The sequence below is a fragment of the Zingiber officinale genome, chromosome 7A (genome assembly GCF_018446385.1).
Source record: "Zingiber officinale cultivar Zhangliang chromosome 7A, Zo_v1.1, whole genome shotgun sequence".
NCBI classification, from domain to species: domain Eukaryota; kingdom Viridiplantae; phylum Streptophyta; class Magnoliopsida; order Zingiberales; family Zingiberaceae; genus Zingiber; species Zingiber officinale.
The window spans coordinates 99,380,376-99,393,350 of record NC_055998.1 but is presented as its reverse complement, the minus strand read 5'-3'; the positions used below and the strand labels follow the sequence as shown (position 1 = coordinate 99,393,350).

General features: G+C 28.5%; 1 protein-coding gene and 1 pseudogene across 4 annotated transcripts in view; one reads left to right on the top strand and one right to left on the bottom strand.

The window, feature by feature from the left end:
• LOC122001891 (protein SAMBA-like) overlaps nucleotides 1-12,975 on the bottom strand; it is a 68,882-nt gene that overhangs the window by 41,714 nt on the left and 14,193 nt on the right. Inside the window, exon 3 of one of the 4 annotated variants that reach the window (XM_042556868.1) lies at nucleotides 4,468-4,639. The exons of 1 other annotated variant lie outside the window; for it this stretch is intronic. In XM_042556868.1, the coding sequence (XP_042412802.1) occupies nucleotides 4,611-4,639 (29 nt within the window). In that variant the 3' untranslated portion in view covers nucleotides 4,468-4,610. Of the gene's footprint in view, nucleotides 1-4,467; nucleotides 4,640-11,377; nucleotides 11,398-11,543; nucleotides 11,799-12,975 lie in introns of those variants that run through there. 2 more of the 4 variants (XM_042556869.1, XM_042556867.1) reach the window with 2 other exon arrangements.
• Nucleotides 637-803, top strand: LOC122003350 (annotated as a pseudogene).

Here is a 12,975-nt window from a genome sequence, read left to right as displayed (position 1 = left end):
ATCAGAAAGCATTGGACGGTCCAAAAATCCAGCATCACTTGATTGCACGATTCATTTGAAAAACAAATCCCTACAAATACATCCTAACTAAGAATTGAATCGTAAATACCTGAGTAACAATGGAACACCCTTCTATTGCATTATAGTCGTGGTTACAATGCATTAAATTAATTAATTTCTAATTTGATAACCATATTATATATAAATTATTTTTATATAAAAAAGTTTTATTAAATTAATTTATAAAAAATAATTTAATTAAATCATTTTTTATTTGACTAAAATCATTTAAACTTAAATTAACAACTATTTAAGTAGCTACATTATAACATTATAGGAGCTATTAGTTAAGAAATATACCAACCATTACATAATTATTATATTATTGTAATAATTAAATCTTATATGGACCTTTAATAATTAATTTTGATAAAGCCCAAACTTAAATTATGTTAATATCATTTTTTTCATACTGAAAATAATTTAAATAATTTAAATATTATTAGTAATTTTTTTATTATTTTTATATAAAAAATATGTACTATTATGCTTCTCTTTAGTCTCACATCTTAGGATTAGCAATACCATGATCGGAAAAACTTCTCTAAATACCTTGGACTAGCGACATTAGAAAGCATACATTTTTCGACTTTTTGACAAATATCAAATGTAGTATCTGTTTTTATCAATTTAATATCTGATATAAAAGATTAAATTATTTTTTTATGAAAAAAAATCTATTACAATAACTTACTATTAGGATTCTATCCTTACGTTGCACTAGTGTATGGGTTTAACGGTCCATATATACTCTCATCAAGTTTAATTTATAGATTTAAGATATATATTCATATATTATAGTATACATATTATGCGTGTGACAATGGTGAGTACCTATCAAATTGTTATGATATTTATTTAATAGTAGCTATAATAATTTAAAAAATTTTGATACAAAAATATTTTCTCTATAATATTTTTAATAAAGCTGAGTTAATTTGAAATAATATATTATAGCAGCTGATAAGTATTTTTTTTAAGCACGACCTTTTGAATTTTTTTACCCGTTGTTTTAATGGTGAACAAACCTATCAAAATGTCCACTTAATGAGCTGGGGAAGGAGAGGCGCAAGCTGCCGCGTTTCACGGCTTTCTACACCGCTCGCCTTCTCCTGACTTTTCATATAAAAAAAAAATGAAATTATCACCTCAACGGTTATTAGAACCGATCCCATAAATATAGAAGAGAATAAATACTACATAATTAAAAATATATAATCGAAATGTCAATCCCAAATAATAATATCCAAGAATCGAATCTTGAACCTCTAAAACATTAAACTATGCATCCCAACGGTACTAAACCCTGGAACATCTCCTTACTTTCATATGTATTTATTGCTTGTTAATTTCTCTCTATTTTAAGTTTTTTATTTAGTAAATATAATAATACTAAAGTTTATGTTTATAGTACTGTAAATAAATTGATCATTCATGCATAAATTTATTATTTATCATATTCAATATATATATAATCAATTAAATAAATAAACATGAATAACTCATTAAATTAAACGAATAAACTTAAATACATATGTATTCATGAAATATTGATAAACCATATTCATAAATAAAAATATTATCAATATATTAAATAAACAAAAAAAATCTAAATAAATAAATAAATTTATATTATCAAGCTCAATAACCAATCAACAAATTTAATATGTAAAAGTTTCAGACAATCAAATAAGCTCATTAATTTTCGTAAACAATGTTCATGAAATGTTGATAAACTACATTCATAAATAAAAATATTATCAATATATTAAATAAACAAAAAAATCTAAATGAATAAATAAATTTATATTATCAAACTCAATAACCAATCAACAAATTTAATATGTAAAAGTTTCAGACAATCAAATAAGTTTGAATTGAGAGTTCAATAATATCTAAATAAACCAAGTTTAAGCTTATAAAAAATCAAACCAAGCTTAAACAATCATTTCAACACTTAGTTCATTTGAAACTCAACTTAACTCGACTCAGTTACCTTATTAAATAAGTTTGAACACCACAAAATTTAGTTCAACATGATTCGTTTACAGCTCTATATGTTAGCGCCCCCCCCCCCCGTGCTCGCCTTCCTCATTAAATTAAACGAATAAATTTAAAGACATATATATTCAGCTCGTTAATCTTTATGAACAATGTTGATAAGTCATATTCATAAATAAAAATATTATCAATATGTTAAATAAATAAAAAAAAGTCTAAATTAATAAATAAATTTGTATTATCAAGCTCAATAACTAATCAGCAAGTTTAAAATGTAAAAGTTTAAGTTTATAAAAAAAAAACAAGCCAAGTTTGGACAATCATTTCAACGTTTAGTTCATTTGAGACTCAACTTGAATTAACTCGACTCAATTACCTTATTAAATAAGAATGAAGACTAAAAATTTTAGTTCAACTTGACTCATTTACAGCCCTATTTGTTAGCTCCCCCCTGGGATAGTGCAGTGGTAAGATGTGATTTTACCTATGCACTCAGGGTTCGAATATTTTAGAGATTCACTTTTGAACGTGCATAAATTATTATTTAAATTAACTCAATAGATGTATATATGTTGCACATTCATTCATGAGCACCTAGTATTAATTTTTTTTTAAAAAAAATACTTCCTTTAGCCTAAATACTAAACTCTAGGTCCTAAAAAAAATTAACACTAAGTGGTCATAGATAGATATACAGTATATCAAATCTATATATATATATATTATTACCCTGCACATCCATCTAGGACAAACCATAGCCATTTAAATTTTTTTAAAAAAAATATTAGGGTATATATATATATATATATAGACAGACACCATAGAATTCTTCAAACGTAGGCAACTAAATGAAGGTGGACTGGCCCATAAATGATCACTGTTACCAGGGAAATAAACTTTGTTTTAAATACCAGCTAGTCATGCCTCTTGCTTATAAATTATATCTTTGGAAGGAGTTCCAAGGAATTAAAGATGATCTCCTATCATTCAATAACCATGTTACTATACCAAATCAATCTCATAAACTAATGGATATATATATGGCACATGATTCCCCAGTCATTATGTTCATCTTCTAAATGATAAAAATTAATAACAAATAATGGATATATATTAAAATATGATGCTGCAAGCAAAGTGCTTCTTTACTATCTAAAACTAGTGCAAGTTGCTCAACTGTGACTTCATATTGAATTGAAGTGAAGAAAGTTCCTCCTCAAATGCTTTTGGTCAATTTAAAATATTGCCTTGTCCATATCTCACATCTTATCTTCTTTCTTTTCCTCATTAAAGAACATAACAAATGGAATTTCAATGTCATTTTTTTTTTGCTTCCATGAATTGTTTGAGGCTTAGATAATGTATTCCCGTTACATCATGTGTTTACCTTTCCTTCACTCTACCTTTGTTTAATCTGCAAGGAAAGGAGTCATTTCTTGACTTTGTCATGAGAGATTAGAATTGTCTAAAGACAGATATATGATGAATGGCAAGCTTAAACCAAGGGCCTAGGCGCATGCTCTTGCTCTGCCCTAGAAAATAAATAAACGTTTCAGTGCAACGTGGTCAAGGCAAGGATAGGCAGTGAGGTGGAAGCAATATTTTAAATGCCGGTGTGAGGCATCACTTTCTTTTAACAATAACAGTCTAATACACGAAACTTTCGTCAATACATCAACGCTCAAGGATTTGGAATTTTGCAAACGCCATTTTCTTTCCCTCTTCTTTACTTTGTTTTTCAAGTAACCCTTAATTTGAGAAGCAAGAGAAATGCACTCTCAATTTGTAGGGAAAAAATAATAGAAAAGTGTTTTCTTTATTAATTGTCAAAATAACATCCTACCTTATTTTTATTATCCGAATTATCTCTCCTTATCCTAGTTAGTCTGAGTGTGCACAGTTATAATTCTGTTCAATTCAAGTCAACAATTATGAATTATAACTACGGCAACATATGTACAAGAGAAAAAGTAGCTATGAATTATAGCTACTAGAATATGTGAGCATGTGCTAATCAATAATATACTATAGCAATTACTATTTGTAACTAATATAATACGCACATAATTTTCATATATTTGGATCGGCAAGTAAGGAGGGATAAATCAGATAATAAAAATATGAGATGCTCTTTTAATTTTTACCCTAATTTGTATAATATATGCAACTATGTCCTATAGTGTGTGGAGTATTGTATACAACATGTATATCATGGGCTAACAGTAGACTCACTTGACTAATAATAATAGTGTCTCCCTCACTATCTCTTAAGAATCTCAGTTTGACAGATGGTGCCTAATGACATTAGAATCTAACAATTAAGGTTACACTAAACAATCCAGAGTAGGACAAATTGTGGCCTTGTCTAGAGTGCATTGATGATCCCTTGAACCTATTATCGAGATCCATTTGGCAGTGCAGTTGCAAGCCATGGTGTATTACTTACTGCCAAAGCACTTGGAGAATAGTACATATATAGCACCACGTCGATGTATGCATACATGAAGGGATAAAACTCCCACAGGAGAAGCAACCTTTGTGGGTGGAGATCAGGGTTCTTTCTGTGTGCACGTAAACCCTAATATATAAAAAATAATTGTGTAATGTCAAGAATAGAGTTGTAAAAAAGTCAAGTCAAGGTTGATGGTATTCAAACTTATTTAATAAGATAATAAGTCAAATTGAGCATAAAATAAATCAAGTCATTAAAATAGTTGTTCATACTTGGTTTGAATTTTTTTTTTTTACAAGCTTAGCCTGATTCAAATTTAGCTTGGCTTGATTTTTTTTACAAGCTTAGCTTGGTTCAAATTTGATTTGAGCTTGATTCATTTAGCTAATATTAAGCTCTCAATTCAAATTTGTTTGATGATTTAAAAATATTATAATTTTAAATTTATTCGATTAGTTATTAAATTTGATGATACAAGTTTATTTGCTCATTTTGAGTTTTTTTTTAATATTGATCAAGTTGAGAAGAATTTTATTAATGAATATGATTTATCATCTTTGTTCATGAGCATTGTTCACAAACTTTATTCGTACATTAACTTTGTTTCACAATTCTTTTTTATGCATGAAAATTAATGAGTTAAACGCATATATATATATATATATATATATATATATATATATATATATATATATATATATATATATATATATAAATATAAATATAAATATAAATAACCTCTTACCAAATAGAATACTGAATTTATTCTGGAACATTTGGTTCATTTAAATTGAGCTGGGTTGTAGGTTCTTCTATCCACTTTAACGGTCCCCGCGGTATGGTACCATGATAGGACATCCAGATTGTCATCCAAACACCCGTAATTCGATCCCCAGCTACGACATATTTGCAGGAATTTTTCTCCAAATAGGGAGTGCAATCAAAGAATGCTGGACATCTGGGTTGGCTACCTCATGTCCTTCCCGATTTACCCTGGTGGCCGGTGGGAAACTTCCGTGAAACCGGACCAGTCACCCCCAAACATAATCAATGAGGCTAATTGGGATTATCATTTTTTTTTTCTATCCACTTTAAGGACTTAATTGAGAAAAAACTTATAATTGCAAGACTCAAAGGTTATGTAGGTTTGAATTAATTAGAAACTACTTTATTATTACTTTCAATTGATTATAGAATTTTCCGTTCTTCTTTGGGATGGAAAAATAAATGTTTGTTTGTGGCCAGATTCAATTCTGTTATTTTGATATGCTGTTAATACGACTAAGTTAAATATTTGTTATGTTTTTTAATATGGTAAAGGAATTTAGAATAGTTCACATAAACTCATAAAATTATATTAACTCGCCATAATCTTTTAATAAATACTAAAATATATTACACCTTTTAAATATTCAATAAAATTCAATAATCATTGCAGTAGTAATAATACATGTTTATAATTTTGTTAATCAAATGATCAATTCCCTTAATTTTAAAATTTTATAATAAATCTCGGGTCAAGAGTTACTAATCATTCTAATTCATCACTGTACCTCATGCAATATCGTAATACTTCGTATTCATAACTTTAGTACCAGGGTCGTCTCAAGATTTTATGAGAGTATAGGCCAAAAAAAAAAAAATATATTTAGACCTTTAATATTATTTTAAAAAAAAATTTTCCTCATCCTTTTTTATTTGAATTTGAGACCGATAATGGTGGGTTTAAAAAAAAAATTAAAAATAAACTATTAATTTAAAATAATTTTTTTACGTAAAATTTAGTTTTCTAACTTTTTGTTAGATGCAAAATTAGTAATTAAATCTTTATATTCCAACTTTGATAATATTTTTTTTTCAATTGATAAAATTACTAAATTATTTAAGGGGCGTTTGGTTTAGGGGAATAGGAGTGGGGAATGAAAATGGGAATCATTGATTGTCATTGTTAATGTTTGGATTATAGGAATAGGAATACAAATAAAGAAATGAATCCTTAAAATTGGGTAATAACTCATTCCCATGTACCTCCCCTTCAATGAGTCATTATCCTATTTTCATCAATCAAAATATTCCCTTATTCCAAAAATATCCTTAACCTAAAACTAAAATTCTCCCTTAATATCAAATATCAAAATATATTTATTTATGTTTTCTTTTATATCACTTCTCTCTCCTTATCCTCTCTCATCATATTTTCTCTCTCATCATGTTATCACACACTCTCTATCCTTAATCTCTCCTATCACACTGTCTTTTCTCTTTTTTTTCTCATTACACTTTCTCTCTCATCATACTTTCTCTCTCCTTAATCTCTTCCATCACACTCTCTTCCTTCTTTTTTTTCTCATCATACTTTCTCTCTCCTCAATCTCTCTCATCACACCCTCTTTTCTCTTTTTTTTCTCATCACACTTTTGCTCTCATCACACTTTCTCTCTCCTCAATCTCTTGTCACACTCCCTCCTTTTTTTTCCTCAACACACTTTCTCTCTCATCATACTTTCTCTTTCATCATAATTTCTCTCTCCTTAATCTTTCTCATCACATTCACTGTTCTTTTTTTTTCTCATCACACTTTCTCTCTAACCATACTTTCTCTCTCCTCAATCTCTCTCATCACACTCTCTCTCCTCATTTTTCCTCATTACATTTTTTCTCTCTTCATCCTCTCTCATCTTCTCTCGTCATACTCTCTCCTATCACACTCTCTTTTCTCATTTTCTCTCATCACACTTCTCTCTCTTCATTCTTTCTCATCACACTTTCTCTCTCATCATACTTTCTCTCTCATCATTCTCTTTCATCATATTTTTCTCTCACATTCATCTTTCTCTTACATCTATTTCTTTCTCTTATTTTTCTTTAAGGGTAAAAAAGAAAATTTTGATTTATTCCGATAGAAAATATGCAACTAACCAAACATTGCTTTTAAGAGTGATATTCATGCTCATACCCATTCTCATTCCACTATACAATGATTCTCATTCCGATACCTATTCCTAGGAAAGAACCAAACGCCCCCTTAATCTTTCTTGAGACATTGTTGAACGTAAATAAGACTTTATTAATTTTAATTTTGAAAAACTTCTTTCTGCCGAAGCTACACTAACAGGTATAGTTAATAATATTCTATAAGCTATCCATGCATTTGGAAAAGAATTTAATTTTTTTATAAGGTTCAATACCTCAAGTGCGGTTTTTAATTCTGGATTTATTATTTCTCTAAAAACTTTTAATTCTAAAAATAAATCTAAACCATCAATATCAGATAACATATCATGTTTTAAAAAAATTTCAAGATTTAGACACTTTATTTTTAAAAACTCATCATCAAGTAATTTTCACTTTTCTACATCATATAAAAAATTAAAATTATCTTCATATATTTTAAATTGTTCAAATCTACTTTGAAGTGAAGGAATGACATGATCAATAATATAATTAAAGTAATTAATTTTAAAAGATTCTTCAGGTGAAAGCTTCACTTCATTAATTTTATTCTCATCAAATCGTTTATTTCTTCTAATCACACGTTTTTCACGAAATTTTGATTCTATATTCATTTCATTTACAATCTCTTTAGCAGAAATCATAGCAAATATAAATCCATTTTCTCTATAATCATTTAAAAAAAAAAAAACAAGATCTTTTAACTGATCTAATGCAATAGCAATGTTCATATCTTTATATTGTAAAAATTTACTAACAGTGTTAACTGCAAATAATATATCATACCAAATAACCATACCTAATAGAAATTCAAAATTTTCAAACTCATATGTTGCTAAAGAATTTACTTTACTTTTTGTTTTAGGATCATCACTAGTTTCTGCAAGTTTATATAAAGCTTCTTTTATCTGTGGAGCTTGATATTTTATTGCTTTAACGCTTTCAAGATAACTTTCCCAACGTGTTTGTGATAATGGTTTAAGAGTTAAATTAGAAACATGGTCTCGTAAAATTTTCCATCTTTTTATAGAAGAAGAAAATAATGAGTAAATACGTTGTATCACACCAAAAAATGTTATAGCACTAGGACAAGAATTAGCCATATCACATAGTACTAAATTAAGACTATGACAACCACATGGTGTATAAAAAGTCCTAGAATTTATATCTAACAATCTCTTTTGTACACCTTGTTGTTTATCTTTCATATTAGCTCCATTATCATATCCTTGTCCTCTTATGTCATTCACATTTAGTTCAATTTTCTTTATTATATTAATAAACGTATCAAAAAGATCTTTTCCTGATGTATCATCTACTTTTAAAAATTCTATAAAATATTCTTCTATTTTGATTGGACTTGTTGAAATATCTACACATCTTAATATAAGAGACATTTGTTCTTGATGACTTACATCATGAGTACAATCAAGTATAACTGAAAAGTATTTTGCTTCTTTTATTTTTTAAATTATAATATTATTTACTTCTTTTCCTAATATATTTATTAACTCATTTTGTATATTATGACCAAGATAATGATTATGAATTTTACCATTTTGAATACGTTTATGGTGTTCTTGTATTATATGATCAAATTCTGCTATCATTTCAATTAAACCTAAAAAATTTCCATTGTTATCTTGATAAATTTTCTCATTTGTGCCATGGAATGCCAAATTATTTTTTGCAAGATTTTTAACTATAGCAATAATTCTTATTAATATATTTTTCCAATGTTCTTTTTCCTTATTTATTTTTTCTTGTAAATTTTGATCAATGGTTTTATTTTTAAGTAATCTCATTTCAATATCAAACCAAATATTCATATTTATAATATGTTCACTGCTTGTTTCATGACTTTTAAGCTTGGCACTAAGATTTTTCCAATCACGACACCCTTCGTTTGCTAATTGAATTGTAATTGATTTTTGACTAAATAATTTACAACAAAAACAAAATACTTTATCTAATTCTTTTGAATATATTAACCATTTTCTATCATGTTTTTCTCCATTGGGTAATTTTCGAATGTAATGAATCATATAAAAATGTCTAGAACTTTCAGCATTTGGAAAAGAAATATTAATTTCTCTAATTGGACCCTTTTCAACTAATAAATGTATTATATTTATATTTATATTTTTTCATTGTGCTGGATCATATATATTTTGAATAATAGTTTCATCAATATTATTAAAAAAAAATTATTTTCATGATTTATTAAGTCGTCTTTTTCTTCTTCTAAATTATAATTATTTTCTTCATTAATATTAATATTAATATTTGATGAATTTGTTGTGTGATCATTAAAAAGTTCTTGATAGATTTCTTTTTGTCCTAAAGTATTATCTTCTGGTGAAAATTCAATTAGTTTTTCATTTAAATTTTCAATTATATTATTTTCTGAATTTTGATTTTGATTATTAATAATAAATTTATCGAGTGCGCCTTTTTGAGATTGAATAAATTCTTCTATTTTTCTTTTTTTTTCATACATTTCATATATCCAGAATCATATTTTTTTCATAGACATATTTATATTAAAATAATATTAGAAAAGAAAATATAAATCTCTATAATTTTATCAAAATAAAATTACTTAGAATTAAATGAACAATAAAATCTGATTTACGCCGTGTAGTTTTAATACCTGCACAAATATAATAAAAAATATAAAATATTAAATTTGATTTGAATCGGTTAATTTAAGCCGTTTATATTTTATAATAAATTATACTTAACAAATATATAATAAATTATAAATGAGATAAGTGCATAAATAGTAATTTGTTTGCGAGAGAAGAAAAATGAGAAAAAAAATTTCATGCAACCGCTAATAATCTATTTTTCCAACCATATTTCATATTTGGATCCATTTCATCAAGACATCAATAATTTATTATTCATACAGAACAATAAAGAACATTTCAAGAATGAAGAAAAAATTAAAAAAATATTACCTGATGATTAAGGAATGCGAAGGGTGTTTTGTTGTATTCAGTATTGAATCACCGTCGAGATGATGAGAGACAAAAAATACAGATTACAGAAGATGAAATCAAAGGATGAAAATATGAGCAGGACGAGACTTGAGAGTACGAGTTCTAAAAACGTTCTGTAGTGGTTTTATATAGAATCATATGAGAAGGCCGAAGTTAGGTGGCTGCAGGTTGTACAGTGCATGCTGCATGAAAATCGAAGCGGCTTTGCAATGTGCACAGCAACAAAATAGATGCGGCGGCGGTACATTAAATATTACTGTGCACGCCTACACAGAAATCGAAGCGCCGAAGCAGTCTTGAAATGAAACGCCCACTTTTAATTAAAATTAAATTGTAATTATTAAATATATTTTTAAAAATTCTAATATTAATGGGCCCCAATTATATTGAGTCCCTAGGCATAGATCTTATTGGCCTATGCCTTCAGCCGGGCCTGAATCGTACATCAGTGACTTCCATGTTCATTAACAAAAAAAAAAAAAACATAATCCTGCCACGACATTGGTACATACATAGATGATTACTCCAATAAATCTTGATCAATTCCTAACAAATATCTCACTAGATGTCAAACCTCTTATACCTTCCAGGATCACTGAGTAGAACAAATATCCCAGTAATTTATCCCCTTCCAGGAAATGTAGAGCGACCTTTGCTAAGGTGATAGTTTCACCTTTTGCTCCAATAAAAAAAAAAACATAACCCCCGAGATAATGATGCAGCAATAAAACACCTCAGTTTCTCAAACATTTAAAGATTGAGTCTCAACTTTAATAAATTAACAGATAAATTTTTATTAATAGATGATTGACCTAAAAACACTGAATTGATGAGCCACCTGATGCGAACGTCGTCCGATTTACCCTGATGATCAATGAGAAACTTATGTAGAATCAGACCGGTCATCCCTGTATTCGTCGACCTAAACTGGATATGTGGTGCCAATAGAAAAAAAAATGAAAAGAAAAACATATAAATTTAAAAGATATCAAAAAGTAGGTTTTTTACTCAATTGAGAATGAAACACAAATCTAATAGGTTCATATCTCTTTCCCTAGTGGCTCATCCAAAAGAAGAGAAAACAAGTCTTGAAACTCCACTGAATAATGTTTCTAGTATAACTATTATAATGATAGCGTGGGTATCACTGATGTCTCTAACAAACACAACCATCTTTAAAAAAGATTTCTTAACTTATGTAAGAGCATATCGGCACAAGATTGCCAGCATAGAATCACTGGAAGCTCTTATCTCAAAAGCAATTCTTGTTTGCTTGATGAATCAGTTTACCTCTCAAGAAGATCCGGTTTGCTTCTTTTGATACCCACCTGGAGAAGGTTGACAAACTTAAATAATATCTATTTGAAACATGTTAAATTAACATACTGCATCCAACTAGGATAAACAATGGAGACGGTGTAGAGGCTTTCGCAGGAATGTTCTGCGAATAACAATGTAGAACGTTTGGTGGTCAAAGGCATCCTATAAAGATGAATTTCACGGTTTCTTCAATGCTCATAAGAGAATCTATTGGTTAATGCACCAGAAATCTGAAGGTACGAAGTGAAAATGTTTTTTGCATAAAGCTCCTCAGCAAGTCATTAGCTGTTTCAAAAATAGAAGAGCCCTATCAACACATCACTATAAACTATAATATCTGCCGAGAATATTTCCAAAATGGATCATTCTCAATTTCATGACACATCTGTGTTTCAAGGAAAAAAGAAAGAGAAAATCCTTTCCACATCTTACCTAATTACATGTTGAAGGTTATCAATGGATTTTAGTCATCATAACCATCCCAGTTTCTGAACTTAACACTAGCTCATTCAACTGAGTACCTTCTGAGAAGCAAAGGATGGGTGGAGACTCCACCCCACAGCCGGCAAGTTAATTCAGGAGGATCACTAGCAGGAAAAGAAACCCTCCAATATGGTAATTACAATCCCTTTGCATCCCTTATGGTCACTGAAGTACGGTGGATAAACTCTAATGTTGTATTTGAGCACAAATGTGTAATATAAGCATCATTATTTAGTTTTCTCAAAATAAGGATAATCAAGGATATTGAAACACCAAAGTTAGGTTTTCAGAGGAAGAGAATGCTAGTATCTACTCTCTACTCGACCATACATTCGATATCAATCCACACCGGGTCAAGTGCCCAGAATGAAGAAAACCTATTACTTCATGTGCATAACATGTTACATCACAGATTGCTGATGTAACAAGGGTTTATTTCCTTCTTACAAGTTTTTTTTTTAAGTTTTGCAATTTATAACCATATATGTCAAATCATTTAATTCTATTTTGATTTTTGATCATATATCTAATCTTCACTCCCATTGATTCCTGACATGGAATTCTTCCAATAACCAGAAGTATATCAGCAACAAAGTTTTCTATAAATATAACTTGCAAGTTGTAAGATCATATTGATGGAATGCACAGGCCACTTGTGTTTTTTCATGCAACTCAATTTTCCATCAACACTAATGTTTGAAC